Here is a 13,890-nt window from a genome sequence, read left to right on the forward strand (position 1 = left end):
ACTGTTCATCCTGGATTGATATTGCAGTAGACTAGGAATACTTTCTGGTGAAATAGTTGTAGGTAAAACAACTTTGAGTCAGATCATGTTAATTCTATTTTGAATTTTGATGTTGAATAACCCAGTTTGAAGTATTGCATTAGCGGTTATATCTATGGGAAATGTTGCCGTGGGAATGAAAATAATATTGCTAGATGTGCGTATTTGGTTTAAACTTTTGTTGTGCTCAATTAAAATTTGCTTTTTTTGTGATTGTAATAGTTGCTACATATTGTGGCAAATGTGGTTCATGTTAGCCGGTGGTTCAATCGTTCAGTCGCTTTCAAGTGGATTACTGATACCATCATTCATATGGTTTGCTATGAAAAGCGGTTTAATTGTATTTTCAGGGAAGACCATGTCAAATTGTATATGAGTAGGATGTATTTGATGTCAACAGGGGTACACGGTATCTTTTGTTCTAAAAAATTGTTTACAACCAGTATTCATATTGTGACAGTTCAGCTCAAACAATTTGTTACCTTGGAACGTTGTTGGCTTATTGGAAGGCTATGTAGTTAAAATAGATTTGTTAAGGCCACCCACACTGTAGTGTTGACACACTTTTGGTGTTCAGGCATCGATCCCTGCTGTGTGCTATGATGCTTGTCTAAGCAAACCGTTAACTATGCTTGTCTAAGCAAATAAAGAACTGGTGCTAGTGAACACACAAATGCTTACTCCTAAAGCTAAGCCAAAGGGTCATTTACAAGTGAAAAGAAGGATGGAGAGAGAATGGGGTGGGCAAATAACAAGACTGTCAGCTTTGCATACAAAATAAATATATTGGGTGTAGGTTAGATCACTCATGCTGAAGCACTATTTTTTTTGGTTTGCGCCAGAATCCATCTGCTTTCACCTATTTATGCGAAACTATTGCTTTGTAGATGGTCATAATCATACATTTGTTGTTTGCAGGTCAGGGCAAAGCATAAGGAAGTGTGCCTTCACAAGGATAGCCCTTTGGGAGAAACAATTCTTGAATGCTATAACTGTGGCTGTAGAAATGTATTTCTTCTTGGGTTTATCTCAGCAAAGTCGGAGAACGTTGTTGTTCTTTTGTGCAGAGAGCCATGTTTGAGTGTTAATGCATTGAAGGATATGAATTGGGATCTCAGTCAGTGGTGTCCTCTTATTGATGACAGGTGTTTCTTGTCATGGCTTGTAAAGGCAAGTGTTTGTCATGATGCTTTCACGCCTATGTGCTTGACTAGCTAGTAACTTTCTGATGATCGAGCAATTTACTTCTTTCCAGGTACCCTCAGAACAGGAGCAGCTAAGAGCTCGTCAAATTAGTGCTCAGCAAATTAACAAAGTGGAAGAGCTCTGGAAGACAAATCCTGATGCCTCCCTTGAAGATCTTGAAAAGCCTGGTGTAGATGATGAACCTCAGTCAGTGGTTTTGAAGTATGAAGATGCTTACCAGGTTAGAACTTTATAAAGCTATAAATCTCTGCATTTGTATTTCTTGAGATTACCTTTTACTACTCCCAATCGTTCAGAGCTCATTTGTTTGCCTATCATTCTAATCCTTACTCTTTTTTCACCAGTATCAAAATGTTTTTGCTCCGCTGATAAAACTCGAGGCTGATTATGATAAGGTACTGCGTTGTGGTTATGATCTCATGTTTCTCTCTCTCTTTTTCTATCACAGAACTCAATTGCATTATTGTTTTCTGTTGCTGTAGATGATGAAAGAGTCGCAGAGCAAGGATAATGTAACTGTTCGGTGGGATATTGGGCTGAACAAGAAGCGTGTAGCTTACTTTGTCTTTCCAAAGGTTTGTTTAAGAACTGAAATAATTGGATCAGTGTATTTACACCTTTATTTGTCATAGACTATGTTGGTTCTGTATCGTGCATTCTTTGCATAACATGGGAAATCAATTATGTATTTTAGGAAGATAATGAGTTGAGGCTTGTGCCTGGAGATGAGCTGCGCTTGAGATATCCTGGTGATAGCTCACATCCCACATGGCAGTCTGTGGGGCATGTGGTATGTGTATTAGAGACATTTATAATTGTTCGATAGTCTTGATTGGGTTAATTTGACCTTTATGCCCATGCTAAGGACATTGTTCTTTCAGATTAAGCTCACTGCACAAGAGGAGGTGGCACTTGAGCTTCGTGCTAGTCAGGTATGAGGAGGTACTTTTTTCTTATTTCTTTTTAGCATCCGCTCAGAGTATTGTATTTCTTTCTCTGGATTTCAGGGGGTACCCACTGAACTAAGCGTTGGATTCAGTGTGGATTTTGTTTGGAAGAGTACTAGCTTTGATAGAATGCAAGGAGCGATGAAAACTTTTGCCGTGGACGAGACAAGTGTCAGTGGGTGAGTTCAATGTGTGGCCTTGTGGGCAGGATTAAGTTGTGCTGTTGACATGTTATAGTTGAATTAGCAACAAGGCTCTTAGATTGAAAATGGCCTTATTAAATCCAAAAAGCACTTCAAATGATTTTTTAGCTAGTCAATGAACCATTTGATTGTGTCTGATCTTATCTACACTACCTGATATATTCATTTTGCAGAATATTCTTAGTAGAGTGAAATGTGCGAGCGGTCCTTAAACTTGTAATGGAGTCAGGTCCATGGACTTTGAAAATACAGTTGCTGATGTGGCATGTCAATGTGGAGATCTCATATTGACAAGTCAAAATGATGGGGGTATTTTGGGCGCTTTGGACTTAGATGACAAATTTTAACAAGTTTATGGGCCCTTGTCTGCAGTTTCCAATTTCATGGACCTGGATGACACCTCCATGACAAGGACCACCTGTGCATTTCACTCTTAGTAGTTAGTAGTAATTTTGTATTTGAGTTCTTTCTTGTATAAACCATTCTTCCAAGGTGTTTGTCACAGCCATATCACTAGCAAAGTTTTACATGCATCTGTTCTGTCACACAGATACATATACCATCATCTTTTGGGACATGAAGTTGAGCATCAAATAATACGTAATACCCTACCAAGACGCTTTGGTGCACCAGGACTTCCAGAGCTAAATGCTTCCCAGGTACATCATATGTGCCTACTACTATTTTTTCGCAAACGTGCATAAGATATGTGTCTAGTAGCATTCTGCTGTTATGATCCATTTATTATTATTAGTTATTTGATGTGATGTTGCCTTCTGAATTTCTTGGTGTGTTTCAGGTTTTAGCAGTTAAAAGTGTCCTCCAGAAGCCAGTTAGTTTGATTCAAGGACCACCTGGCACTGGAAAAACTGTCACATCTGCTGCAATTGTGTATCACATGGCAAAACAAGGTCAAGGACAGGTATAAGACACTAAGAGTCTGTTATTTGCTACGCTGATATATTTATGGAGAACTGTTTGACCTCTCTGACCCTTTCTCTCTCTCCCAATCTTAGGTTCTTGTATGTGCACCAAGTAATGTTGCTGTTGATCAACTGGCGGAGAAGATAAGCTCAACTGGTCTTAAGGTACATTGAAGCCTGCTTGAAATCTACAACATGCCCATAGGGCTGCACGCTGCTTGTAATTTGAGCTTTCGACAATTTCCCATTTGGCTTCATTTTTCCTCTCTGCTTCCTGCTGAGTATGCCATTGCTATTTTGTTAAATATGCCATTGATGTTTGGATGATTACGTGATCATGATTTGTACATTTGGATGCAGTACTAACACCAGCTAACCTGTTACAAGCAATATATGTATAGTTTTTTAAGCTTATTTGATATGATGTTTAGCTAATAACTTTTGAAAGATCATAGCATGATTATAAACAACAAAATCCTTTAATCCACCCACCCCACTCACATTTTGAGTCTCCAGCTTTTGTTAAGGCTGTTGTCCTGATATTGATGCTGTATTTTGTGATCTGTTATTAATTGTGATTTTGGGCTACAGGTTGTTAGGTTGTGTGCAAAATCTCGAGAAGCTGTTTCATCTCCTGTTGAGCATCTTACACTTCATTATCAGGTACATCCTTGATTTATATCTGGTTGCTTCGATGAAAATTTGTCTTATATATTCCACTGATGCATCTGTTAAACCTTGCAGGTTAAGCACCTTGATACATCTGAAAAGAGTGAATTGCACAAGCTACAGCAACTGAAAGATGAGCAAGGTATTTATTCATGTTGTGATGCTAGTGTGCCACAATCGATCCTTTTTTGAGGGATGCAATGTGCCCAGAGCAGCAGAAATTATTGAATGAGTATTCTTAAATGCATATTATGCTTTTGCAGGTGAATTGTCTAGCAGTGATGAGAAGAAGTACAAGTCACTAAAACGTGCCACTGAAAGAGAGATACTTCAGAGTGCTGATGTCATTTGTTGCACCTGTGTCGGTGCTGGAGATCCCCGTCTTTCAAACTTCCGTTTCCGACAAGTAACGATTTATATACCTGTAGCTGTCTTAAGGTTACCATAGATGGCTGTTCTGTAATATATCCTGAGGCAATGGTGAATTTTATTCTCAGGTTCTTATTGACGAGTCCACACAGGCAACAGAGCCTGAATGCCTTATTCCTTTGGTGCTTGGTGTCAAGCAGGTAACAACAATAATTTACTGAACAAGGGTTTAATTTTTATCCTGTATTTATACTCTTACAATTCATTTAGGTTGTTCTTGTCGGAGATCATTGCCAACTGGGTCCAGTCATCATGTGCAAAAAAGCAGCTCGTGCAGGTCTAGCGCAGTCTCTGTTTGAACGCCTTGTTATCCTGGGAGTGAAACCATTCAGGCTACAGGTAATACTTGCCTCTGTTGTGTTATGTCTCAAAAGTGCTACCTTGGTGATAATTATTCTCTCCCAGCTTCATCTCTCAATGTTAGTACTATATGAAGGCTACGATCTTTTTGGTGCCTTAATTTTTAGTTCTCTCACGTCCAGTTTTCTTTAGAGATGGTTACTCATGAAACTTGGTCTGTTTTTTTATAGTTTTTGTGTTAGATTTTTATATAGAACATATCCATGTTGTTGCAATGCTGTGTTAGGCCCCCAAGCACTTGTACTCCCTTTGTTTTTGAATATATGATGTTTAGGATTAGTTCAAAAACAGAGGGATTATAAATTTTAGGATAAAAGTAAATATCTGATGCTAAAGAAAACAAGACAATTTTCTGAAAGAAACCTGTTTACTGTTTCTATGGCTGTTTCAACCATAACCTAATCAAATACAGTGGAAATGGATGTATAGAGATGACGTCCATGTCTGACTTTTGCTGTTATCAATTTATTAAGTTATGCCAATTTGAAGCAGCGGCATTGCAGTGATTAGTTTAGAAGACAGCTACTCTAAACCATCCACGATAATTCTAACTTAATCATCTCTGATTTACAGGTCCAGTATAGAATGCATCCTTGCCTCTCAGAATTTCCGTCCAACTGCTTCTATGAAGGCACACTGCAAAATGGAGTTACTGTTAATGAGAGGCAATCATCTGGAATTGATTTTCCTTGGCCTGTTCCAAATCGGCCTATGTTCTTCTATGTGCAGGTAGCTTCTTGGACAATCTTTGAACTGTCATGTTTCACACACAAAAGCTCTTCCAATTTTGGATGTATGTTTATACCAATTTTCTGCAGATGGGACAAGAAGAGATCAGTGCTAGTGGGACATCATACCTCAATAGAACCGAAGCTGCAAATGTTGAAAAAATTGTAACAACATTTTTAAGAAGTGGTGTTGTACCAAGCCAGGTATCATGTTATGACCAGAATATTCCTTAGCTTATGGGGAACATCACAAAATCCCTGACACAGCGTGTACTCATCATGTATTGCTGTCGCTGAACACACAGATTGGAGTTATCACACCTTATGAAGGACAAAGGGCATACATTGTAAATTATATGTCAAGGAATGGCTCTCTTCGCCAACAACTTTACAAGGAAATCGAGGTTGGTGATATAGCATGTCAAAAAGTAAATATTAATCCCTCATAGAAGTTTGCTTTTCTCAAGTCTAGTACCTCTTTCAGGTAGCGAGTGTAGACTCATTTCAGGGAAGAGAGAAAGACTACATTATTCTGTCCTGTGTTAGAAGCAATGAGCACCAGGTATGTTTGTCCTTTTTTTTAATTATGTAGACTACTATGGTTTGCACAATTTAACTAGCCAATGTTCATTATGCAGCTATTTGTGTTTTGTTTACTGTAACTGTATAAGATATTTGTGATTTGTTTATGTGAGTAGATACTTCAAGCCATGCCATTAAGTCTGTTAATGTGGAGTATTCCTGGACACTCAGCTCATTTATTTATTGCGGCATGCATTACATTTGCATTGTTTAATTACTTCCATGCTAGCTTACCTGTTTGTGCTTAGGGAGCAAACTGTTTTGTAGCACGGCCATGTAAACTGACGCCTTCTTTATGCTCTCAGGGAATTGGGTTTCTCAACGATCCACGCAGGTTAAATGTTGCGCTAACTCGTGCACGGTATGGCATAGTTATTCTTGGTAATCCAAAAGTATTGAGCAAACAGCTCCTTTGGAATAGCTTGTTGACGCATTACAAGGTAAGCTTTCCTTTCCTACATTTGGATGCTGATTTAGGATGGTTGGTGTTGTTTCTTTTGCCTGTGAAGTGTGGCAATTTATTAACACTTGGGATATGTGAACAGTATGATGAGTAACTTTATCAACTATGTTACATTGTGTTGTTTTGAGCTTCACACACATTTTTTGTGTATTTAGGAGCATGAGTGTTTGGTAGAAGGACCTTTAAACAACTTAAAGCAGAGTATGGTGCAATTTCAGAAGCCAAAAAAGGTGAACCTTTTTTCCCCCAGATTACTGCTGTGATGCATCCTGACATGTTTGTTTTCCTCTCTCACCAATGCTATTTTGGTAACTATAGATCTATAATGAGCGGAGGTTGTTCCTGGGCGGTGGTCAAGGTGTTATGCAGGGAGCCAACTTTGGGGCTGGGGCCAGCCCAGCAGGAGATAAGAGAAGTGGTAGGGGGAAAGGTATGTACAGTTTATACATTCATGTTGTTTTTTTTTCCATAAAAAGTTACCTTTCAACCTCTGACAACCCTCCCCCTTCTTCAGGACAATCATTTGTTCCTTATGGCCCACCAAATGGAGTTCATAAGCCTGGTGTGCACCCGGCAGGCTATGCTGTACCTCGTATGCCTTTTCCTCCATTTCCTGGGGCTCCACATTCTCAACCATATGCAATTCCAACCCGGGGATTGCATGGGCCCATTGGAGCTGTTCCGCCGGTGCCTCAACCTGGAAGTAGAAATTTTGGGGCACCTCGTTCCAACACGGGTGGTCCTATTGGTGGTCATCTTGCTCATCAACAGAACTCTCAGCAGGCTATGGGTGGCATGGGGTCAAATTTTAACTATGCTGGCTTGGAGAATCCTAGCAGTCAGCCTTCTGGTGGAGCCCAAATGTCCCAAACTGGATTAATGACACAGGTTTGCTTGTTTCTATTGTATAATACTGGAAATAATAGCAGTCACATAGTAATATTTTCCTTTTAAACTTAGATGCCTGTCCAAGGACTCAGTCAAACATTCCGTGATGGTTTTTCCATTGGTGGCATGTCTCAGGTACTGGCAATAAATGATGCCTGACATTACTATCTTATTATCCTCTCTGTTGACGCAATACTTATTTGTTGGTTTGCTAGGACTTCTTCGGAGATGATTTCAAGAGCCAAGGATCTCATGTGCCATACAACATTGCAGATTTCTCTACCCAGGTTTATATACTTGTCATCACATGCAATTTTTATCATTTCTGTATTCATATACGTCTCCTGAATGGCTTTGGGAAATTTAAATAACCAGTTATGTAATTGTTATGAAGTTTAGCTCTTTTTTGGGCTTATAAAAGTTTCCATTTGCAGGCTTCTCAAGGTGGTGGTTATGGTGTTGAGTTTACTCAAGCACCCCAATCTGGATACACTGGAAATTATATGAACCAAAATGCACATCCAGGATACTCCCATATTGGTACAACCAATGACATTGTATCTCAGGTCTGTTCCTTGATATGAGTTCATAACCATTATGTTGAGTAACCTTTTCTTTTTAAGCATGTCCCTTGCACATGTATGCTCCTAAGCCTCTTGATATGATCCAGGATCACATGGCCCATGGATCTCATGGAATGTTTACACAAGCGGGATATAATGATCCCTCTCAAGATGAGTCATCTCAGATGCATTACGGAATGGCTTCTGCTGGCCCCCTCCAGTCACAGGTGGTTTGTCTTCCTATATCTGCATAGATTGTTTCCTTCACTGACCTGAGAAGTTGTAGCAGACATAACTAGTATTGCGTTTTTGCAGAGCATGATGAACCCCCTATACTCTCAATCCTATGCCCATTATAACACCCAACCACAGTCTCTTCAACCTCCTCCGCAGTGATAGTGAAAGCTTGTGATTGGCTGAAGCCGCATTTTGGAAGTTTTGTGGGTTTCATCTTTGGCCCACAGGTTGTGCCCCCTTCTGCACTACGGAATTGATGGTGCATAGACATCAGATGCAAGCAACAAGAACAAGCATATCATGACACGCTATGTGTTGGATATTTGTCGGGGCAGGCTTGTACAAGATGGCTATGGCTATTGATCAACGGCCAGTGCTGATGAGCACAAGGATTGCAGCGTATCTCATACTTGATCGTTGTAGGTCACTACGCGATTTGACAACAAGAGGTGTCATTGTGCATCGAGAGAGGTTGATGGTGCTAGCCTCATCCCTCACCTGTATAGAAAGGCAATCAGGGCCTATAGTGGTATGATGTGAATATTCCAGGGTTTGCTGCCATCAAAAGTCAGGGTGCAGCAGTTGCATGCCTCCATGGTACCACGAAGGCGCCTGCAGAGTGGCTTTGTATAGAGGTGCTATAGGTGGGGTGGCCAACCCTTTCGGATATTGCACATGGCCAAGATATTTTTACCTTTACATTATGTATGCATTCGATATAGTTTTGATGTTTATGCCACAGAAATGATCAGGTGATCTTGGCGAAAGTAGAGTTTGTGATGATTGGGAATTGGGAGTATTTTGTGTAAACTTTCTTTGATCGCCTTATCTTGTGTGGGACAGATGGATTGATCTGGGGTTTACTTCTATAATTTGGATAGCTCTGAGAAATTCCTTGATCATGCCTTGTTGCATTTGATATTTGTTCCTGTATCTTTAAGCAAGTGGCTATTTTTTGAGAGGCCAATTCTGGAATAAAATGTGTGTTTTATAGGTGTTGGGCTATTCAAATTGGATTGGGGAAATGGCAACTCTGCTGGATTTCTATGTAAGCCAAGCATAGTAGGAATAATGGTCTGGGAGCAGTATTTGCAATGATGTGAAGTGGAAATAAAGAGGGCACCAGAGTAGGGCAACAATCCTCTATGCAAATGGCCCATGTTATAATGGTTTATCAAGATTTTTTGAGACCTTATCAAGATAGTTTGGAGTAAAGATGCGCGTTTTAAACCTGTAGGGATTGTTTGATATTTGAACGTGTGGAGATGTGCAACGGATTACCCAGATAGTTTGTAGTGAAGAGATGTGCATAAACCTGCAGGGACTGTTTCAAAATTGAACGTAGCGAAACCTAGTGATAAAGCGGCCTCATCTAAAAAGGTCATGGGGATAACGGTTCTGATGCTTTACATGTCCATGTATAGGCCATGTTTTGTACTTAAAGATGGTTTTTATACCTCAACTAGTTTAGCTCTCCCTTTTATCCCAGCGAGGAGCCATTTGTATCGTGTTGTTTCTATAGATCATCTCGCAAAATATTATACTATTTGAGAAAGATAATGGGTTTGTCACGTAAATTGTCCCCAGGATAGCATCGATAGATGTACAAAATCACCTGATAATGGCGCAAAATGTTGAAAAGAAAGAGGTTATTACATAAAAAAGAAAGTCTCAATCTGAGCACCGAGCTCAGCCCAGTCCAAATCCGAATTCATCTGGGGGGTCGAGCCGTCGAGCACGAGCAGAGCAGCCCAGCCCAATAGCAGCTCTCCCACCCCACCACCCCTCCTCACTCTCTCCAAATCGCCCGCACCCAGCTTCCCTAGCACCCAGTCCCCGCGGCCGCATCCGTCGAATCCTCGAGGGCAACGACGCGAGGCGAGGAGAGAGAGAGAGAGGAAAAAGAGAGGGGTAGAGAGAGAGAAAAATGCTGCGCCACGCCGCCCGCCGTCTCGTCTCCCGCGCCGCCGTGGCGCCCACCGCCCGCCGGGCGCTCGCCACGGCGGAGGTGCCCGCGGCGGCCGCCGAGGACTCCACGTTCGTGGAGGCGTGGAAGAAGGTCGCTCCCAACATCGAGCCCCCCTCGACGCCCATGTCCCTGATGCAGCCGCGCCCGCCCACGCCGGCCACCATCCCCACCAAGCTCACCGTCAACTTCGTCCTCCCCTACAAGTCCGAGATCGCCAACAAGGAGGTATACCCATCCGCCGCCCCCCGCCCATCCGCCATTTCTGGTCCCAGATCTGTGTGTTCGGGGCTTCGCGCGTTTCTAGGGTTTCTGGTCTGCAAGATCTGGGGGTCAGTCTGGCCTACGGGGGCGATATTTTGAGGAGACATGCCCCCGCCTTGATCTGGTTCACACGGGGTGATGTGAACCTCCGTCTGGGTCGTCGTGTTTTGGTTAGCGGCTGTGGGTTCGATGTGAGGTGGTACGATGAGTGCTTTTAGTTTTAGCTGGCGTTTTCGTTGAGGTCAAATGTCTGTGATGCGATCAATGTTCACATGATCCTACTGGAGTTCTCATTGAGAGTGGTTGTTAGAAAATAATCAGGTATTTCGTTATCGTTATCAGCAGTATTGTTCGGCTGCCACTGGCAGGTTGAACTGACATTCTTGGATTGGTCAATGTGGTGTAGGCCTCCGGATAAATGGTGTTGGTTGGCTTTGGTCACTTAACTGATGAGTAGAAGTTACAGCATTTGACTTCTCTGCTTGCAAGTAGTTTTTTCTGATAATGGTTTCGATTATTTTGCTGTTTAGTGGATGTACGTGAGTTGCTGCAATATTAGAGCATCCTTATTGAACATTTTTAAGCCGCCAAAATACATATCCCTGCCTGATTAGCTTCCTTTTATACAATTTCTTCTTTTTGTTTCCTGTGACTGATGATTTTGTCTCTCCTCATTTGGGGTACCTTGCGTAGTTTTCTTTCACCGTGTCACTACCTAATCATAGTGTCTGTATAGTTAAAGTTTTATTTATAACTAGCTTGATGCATTGACTGTAATCCTATTATGTGTTCTGCTCCTTTTTTTTGTTATACTGGTCTCTACAGTGTTATGCCTGCTGTTTCATGTTTGGTTATTTGTGGAGAGGACAAATCTTATTTAATTGAAACGGTGAATCAAGGGCAAGTGACCTAGATTTAGACCAATCCTTATCATGTAACTGTGCGTGTCTTGTGGTGCTTTTGTATCTTGAACAAGGTTACCACTTTGACAACATTTAGTATTTGATGTCAATATCTTTGGTTTAGTTACCCGGATTGAGAAGTTCATCATTTTGAAGGTCCATGCCACAAAACTCTCTTAGTCTGGTCTTGTGGCATGAATAGTTGTTTGTTCTTGTCATGAATAGACCAAGTAAATAAATGTAGCTTGCTGCCCTCAATGGCTTTGCCTCATGGTTCTTGTTCTTGTTGAGAATAGACCAAGTAGTGGTTTAATTTGTTCAATGTAGTTTCTTATCAGTAAAGGTAGCTTGCTGGTATCAATCACTTTGTCCTTTCATCTATTCTTATGTATTTACCATGATATGCCACCAACTACTTGCTCTAAGTATCATGCTTTATGATACAGTCTCCTCAAACTGCTTCTTGTGGTTATTTGTGAACTTATTGTCCAGAAGGGTGATCCAAGTATAATCCAAGGGTTTGTTTAAGCTGAATCCACAGGGAAATTTTTGCGTCAAGATCATTTTGCACTGCTTATTTGCGTCATGTGTCATGTAAACCTCTGCCAAAATGTAACTCACTACATTATGATGTTTGGTGTATAGATTTCAGGATTTGTTCTCTACCGTCATGTTTTGCCATTACTATTTGTCTAATGACGAATTGGTTTCTGGTTTACATTGCTTTCTTGTGTCGTTATAATATGGCTAAGGTGCCATTTCCCATCGGTGTAACTTATCTGACAACTGTTTTCTGATTTTCTCTCTGGTTGCATTACATTGACGTGGCTCTGTTATCACTTGTTTTCAGGTTGACATGGTGATTGTACCAGCTACAACTGGTCAGATGGGTGTTTTGCCAGGCCATGTTGCCACAATCGCTGAGCTCAAGCCTGGTGTTCTCTCGGTACATGAGGGGAACGATGTGACCAAGTACTTTGTGAGCAGTGGGTTTGCATTCGTCCATGCAAACTCCATAGCTGACATTGTAGCCGTTGAGGCTGTCCCTGTGGATCAGATCGACCCAGCCTTGGTCCAGAAGGGTCTCTCTGAATTCACTGCCAAGCTTGGGTCAGCCTCAACTGACTTGGAGAAGGCTGAGGCTCAGATCGGAGTCGATGTCCACAGTGCACTCAATGCTGCATTGACTGGTTAATTGATGACAGAATGTGAGTTGGAAGTTTGCAAACTCATGGACGTGGGATGGAGGGAATGATTCTTAAATAAATTATACTCCATCTAAAACATGGACTTCTGTTTCTTCTTTTTACTTGAATCCTGCATGGATTTGTTTTTGTACTGGTGAATATTTTTCCTCTGAGCTCAAGACCTGGTGATTGTTTCAATTTTCATTGAGTTGGGCCTTGAATCAGAAGAAATAGATGTGCCATACTGCCATTCCGTAGCTCCAGTAAAATGTCAAATATTACTATGTTTACTTTTAAGAGCAATATAAACTACGGTTCGGTTGCTTCCTGTGAATTGTGGTGCTTTGGTTCTGGTTGAGTAAAATTTCGGATTTTCAATGTTCTGCAAAATCAGCACACCAAATTGCTTGTTGTGTGGTGCGGTAAGATTGTCCGATGTCAAGACTACAAATCTCCAACTTGTTACAGTTGCAAATTCAATGCACGACTAGTTTTTAATTGGCATGTTAAAAAATACAAATAGCCAATGAAAATATCAGGCCTAGTTACGCCAACTATCACATCACAGACCGCAACGTCGGCCCGCGCTGCAAATAATCGAGCTTTCTCCCCCGGAGTACGTTGTAATTGAGGCCGGGCTTGAGAAATGCTTAGGCCTGCTTTGGATTATAATTTCTTGTTTCTTTTGTAATTTTTTATTTATAAGTCTTGCCACGCCTGCAACCAAACACTCGTGTTCGTTAGAGCACATTCCGACAGTCACACCTTGGCACCTTGCTTAAATTTTAATCATCACAGACGCCAAACAAATGACCACCCTGTTTGCGTGGTACTCCCTCGTCACTTTAACTTTTGTAGATTTGTAAATATTTGCATATCTGATTCCTCCCAACAAAAAAAAGGCGTATCTAAACAAATGACTAAATTATAAATCGTTTTAACTTTTCTAAATTCATAAATATTATTATGTATAGACATAGGGCATATCTAAACAAATGACCTTACCCTATTTGTGTAGTACTCCATCTATCCCAAATTACCATCTATCCCAAATTATAGGTCATTTTTGATTTCCTAGATTCATAGATATTATTATGCGTAGACATAAGGTATATCTAAATACGTAACAAAATCTATAAATTTAAAAAAAAACTAAAAACAACCTATAATTTAGGATAGTGTATAATTTGGGACAGTGTAGTAACCAAACCTTGCCACTGATGTGGCTGTGGGCCAAACAGACGCCAAGCTCAATCAAGCATGGCTAACCAAAAAAGACTCCAGCCTTAGTTAGCCAACGAATAAGAGACCAGCAAAAGAAAATGGTGCACCCT

General features: G+C 41.0%; 2 protein-coding genes across 2 annotated transcripts in view; both read left to right on the plus strand.

Moving 5' to 3' along the window:
• Positions 1-9,230, plus strand: part of LOC101755895 (regulator of nonsense transcripts 1 homolog) — a 10,387-nt gene extending 1,157 nt beyond the window's left edge. Inside the window, exons 2-29 of the mRNA XM_004957713.3 lie at positions 958-1,209; positions 1,295-1,465; positions 1,590-1,640; positions 1,728-1,820; positions 1,940-2,035; positions 2,127-2,177; positions 2,253-2,371; positions 2,946-3,054; positions 3,195-3,317; positions 3,412-3,483; positions 3,910-3,981; positions 4,063-4,129; positions 4,251-4,393; positions 4,485-4,556; positions 4,627-4,755; positions 5,350-5,505; positions 5,595-5,708; positions 5,810-5,908; positions 5,989-6,066; positions 6,392-6,526; positions 6,705-6,779; positions 6,868-6,979; positions 7,064-7,437; positions 7,510-7,572; positions 7,653-7,724; positions 7,872-8,003; positions 8,108-8,227; positions 8,316-9,230. Coding sequence (XP_004957770.1) covers positions 958-1,209; positions 1,295-1,465; positions 1,590-1,640; positions 1,728-1,820; positions 1,940-2,035; positions 2,127-2,177; positions 2,253-2,371; positions 2,946-3,054; positions 3,195-3,317; positions 3,412-3,483; positions 3,910-3,981; positions 4,063-4,129; positions 4,251-4,393; positions 4,485-4,556; positions 4,627-4,755; positions 5,350-5,505; positions 5,595-5,708; positions 5,810-5,908; positions 5,989-6,066; positions 6,392-6,526; positions 6,705-6,779; positions 6,868-6,979; positions 7,064-7,437; positions 7,510-7,572; positions 7,653-7,724; positions 7,872-8,003; positions 8,108-8,227; positions 8,316-8,396 — 3,231 coding nt within the window. The 3' untranslated portion in view covers positions 8,397-9,230. The remainder of the gene's footprint in view (positions 1-957; positions 1,210-1,294; positions 1,466-1,589; positions 1,641-1,727; positions 1,821-1,939; positions 2,036-2,126; positions 2,178-2,252; positions 2,372-2,945; positions 3,055-3,194; positions 3,318-3,411; positions 3,484-3,909; positions 3,982-4,062; positions 4,130-4,250; positions 4,394-4,484; positions 4,557-4,626; positions 4,756-5,349; positions 5,506-5,594; positions 5,709-5,809; positions 5,909-5,988; positions 6,067-6,391; positions 6,527-6,704; positions 6,780-6,867; positions 6,980-7,063; positions 7,438-7,509; positions 7,573-7,652; positions 7,725-7,871; positions 8,004-8,107; positions 8,228-8,315) is intronic.
• Positions 9,231-10,057: 827 nt separating this feature from the next.
• Positions 10,058-12,890, plus strand: LOC101756301 (ATP synthase subunit delta', mitochondrial). Its single transcript, XM_004957714.2, has 2 exons — positions 10,058-10,431; positions 12,220-12,890. The coding sequence occupies exons 1-2, from the start codon at positions 10,165-10,167 to the stop codon at positions 12,562-12,564; spliced, it is 612 nt and encodes a 203-aa protein (XP_004957771.1). The 5' UTR covers positions 10,058-10,164; the 3' UTR covers positions 12,565-12,890.
• Positions 12,891-13,890: the final 1,000 nt, after the last annotated feature.

This window comes from Setaria italica, chromosome II (genome assembly GCF_000263155.2).
Source record: "Setaria italica strain Yugu1 chromosome II, Setaria_italica_v2.0, whole genome shotgun sequence".
In the NCBI taxonomy this organism is placed as follows: domain Eukaryota; kingdom Viridiplantae; phylum Streptophyta; class Magnoliopsida; order Poales; family Poaceae; genus Setaria; species Setaria italica.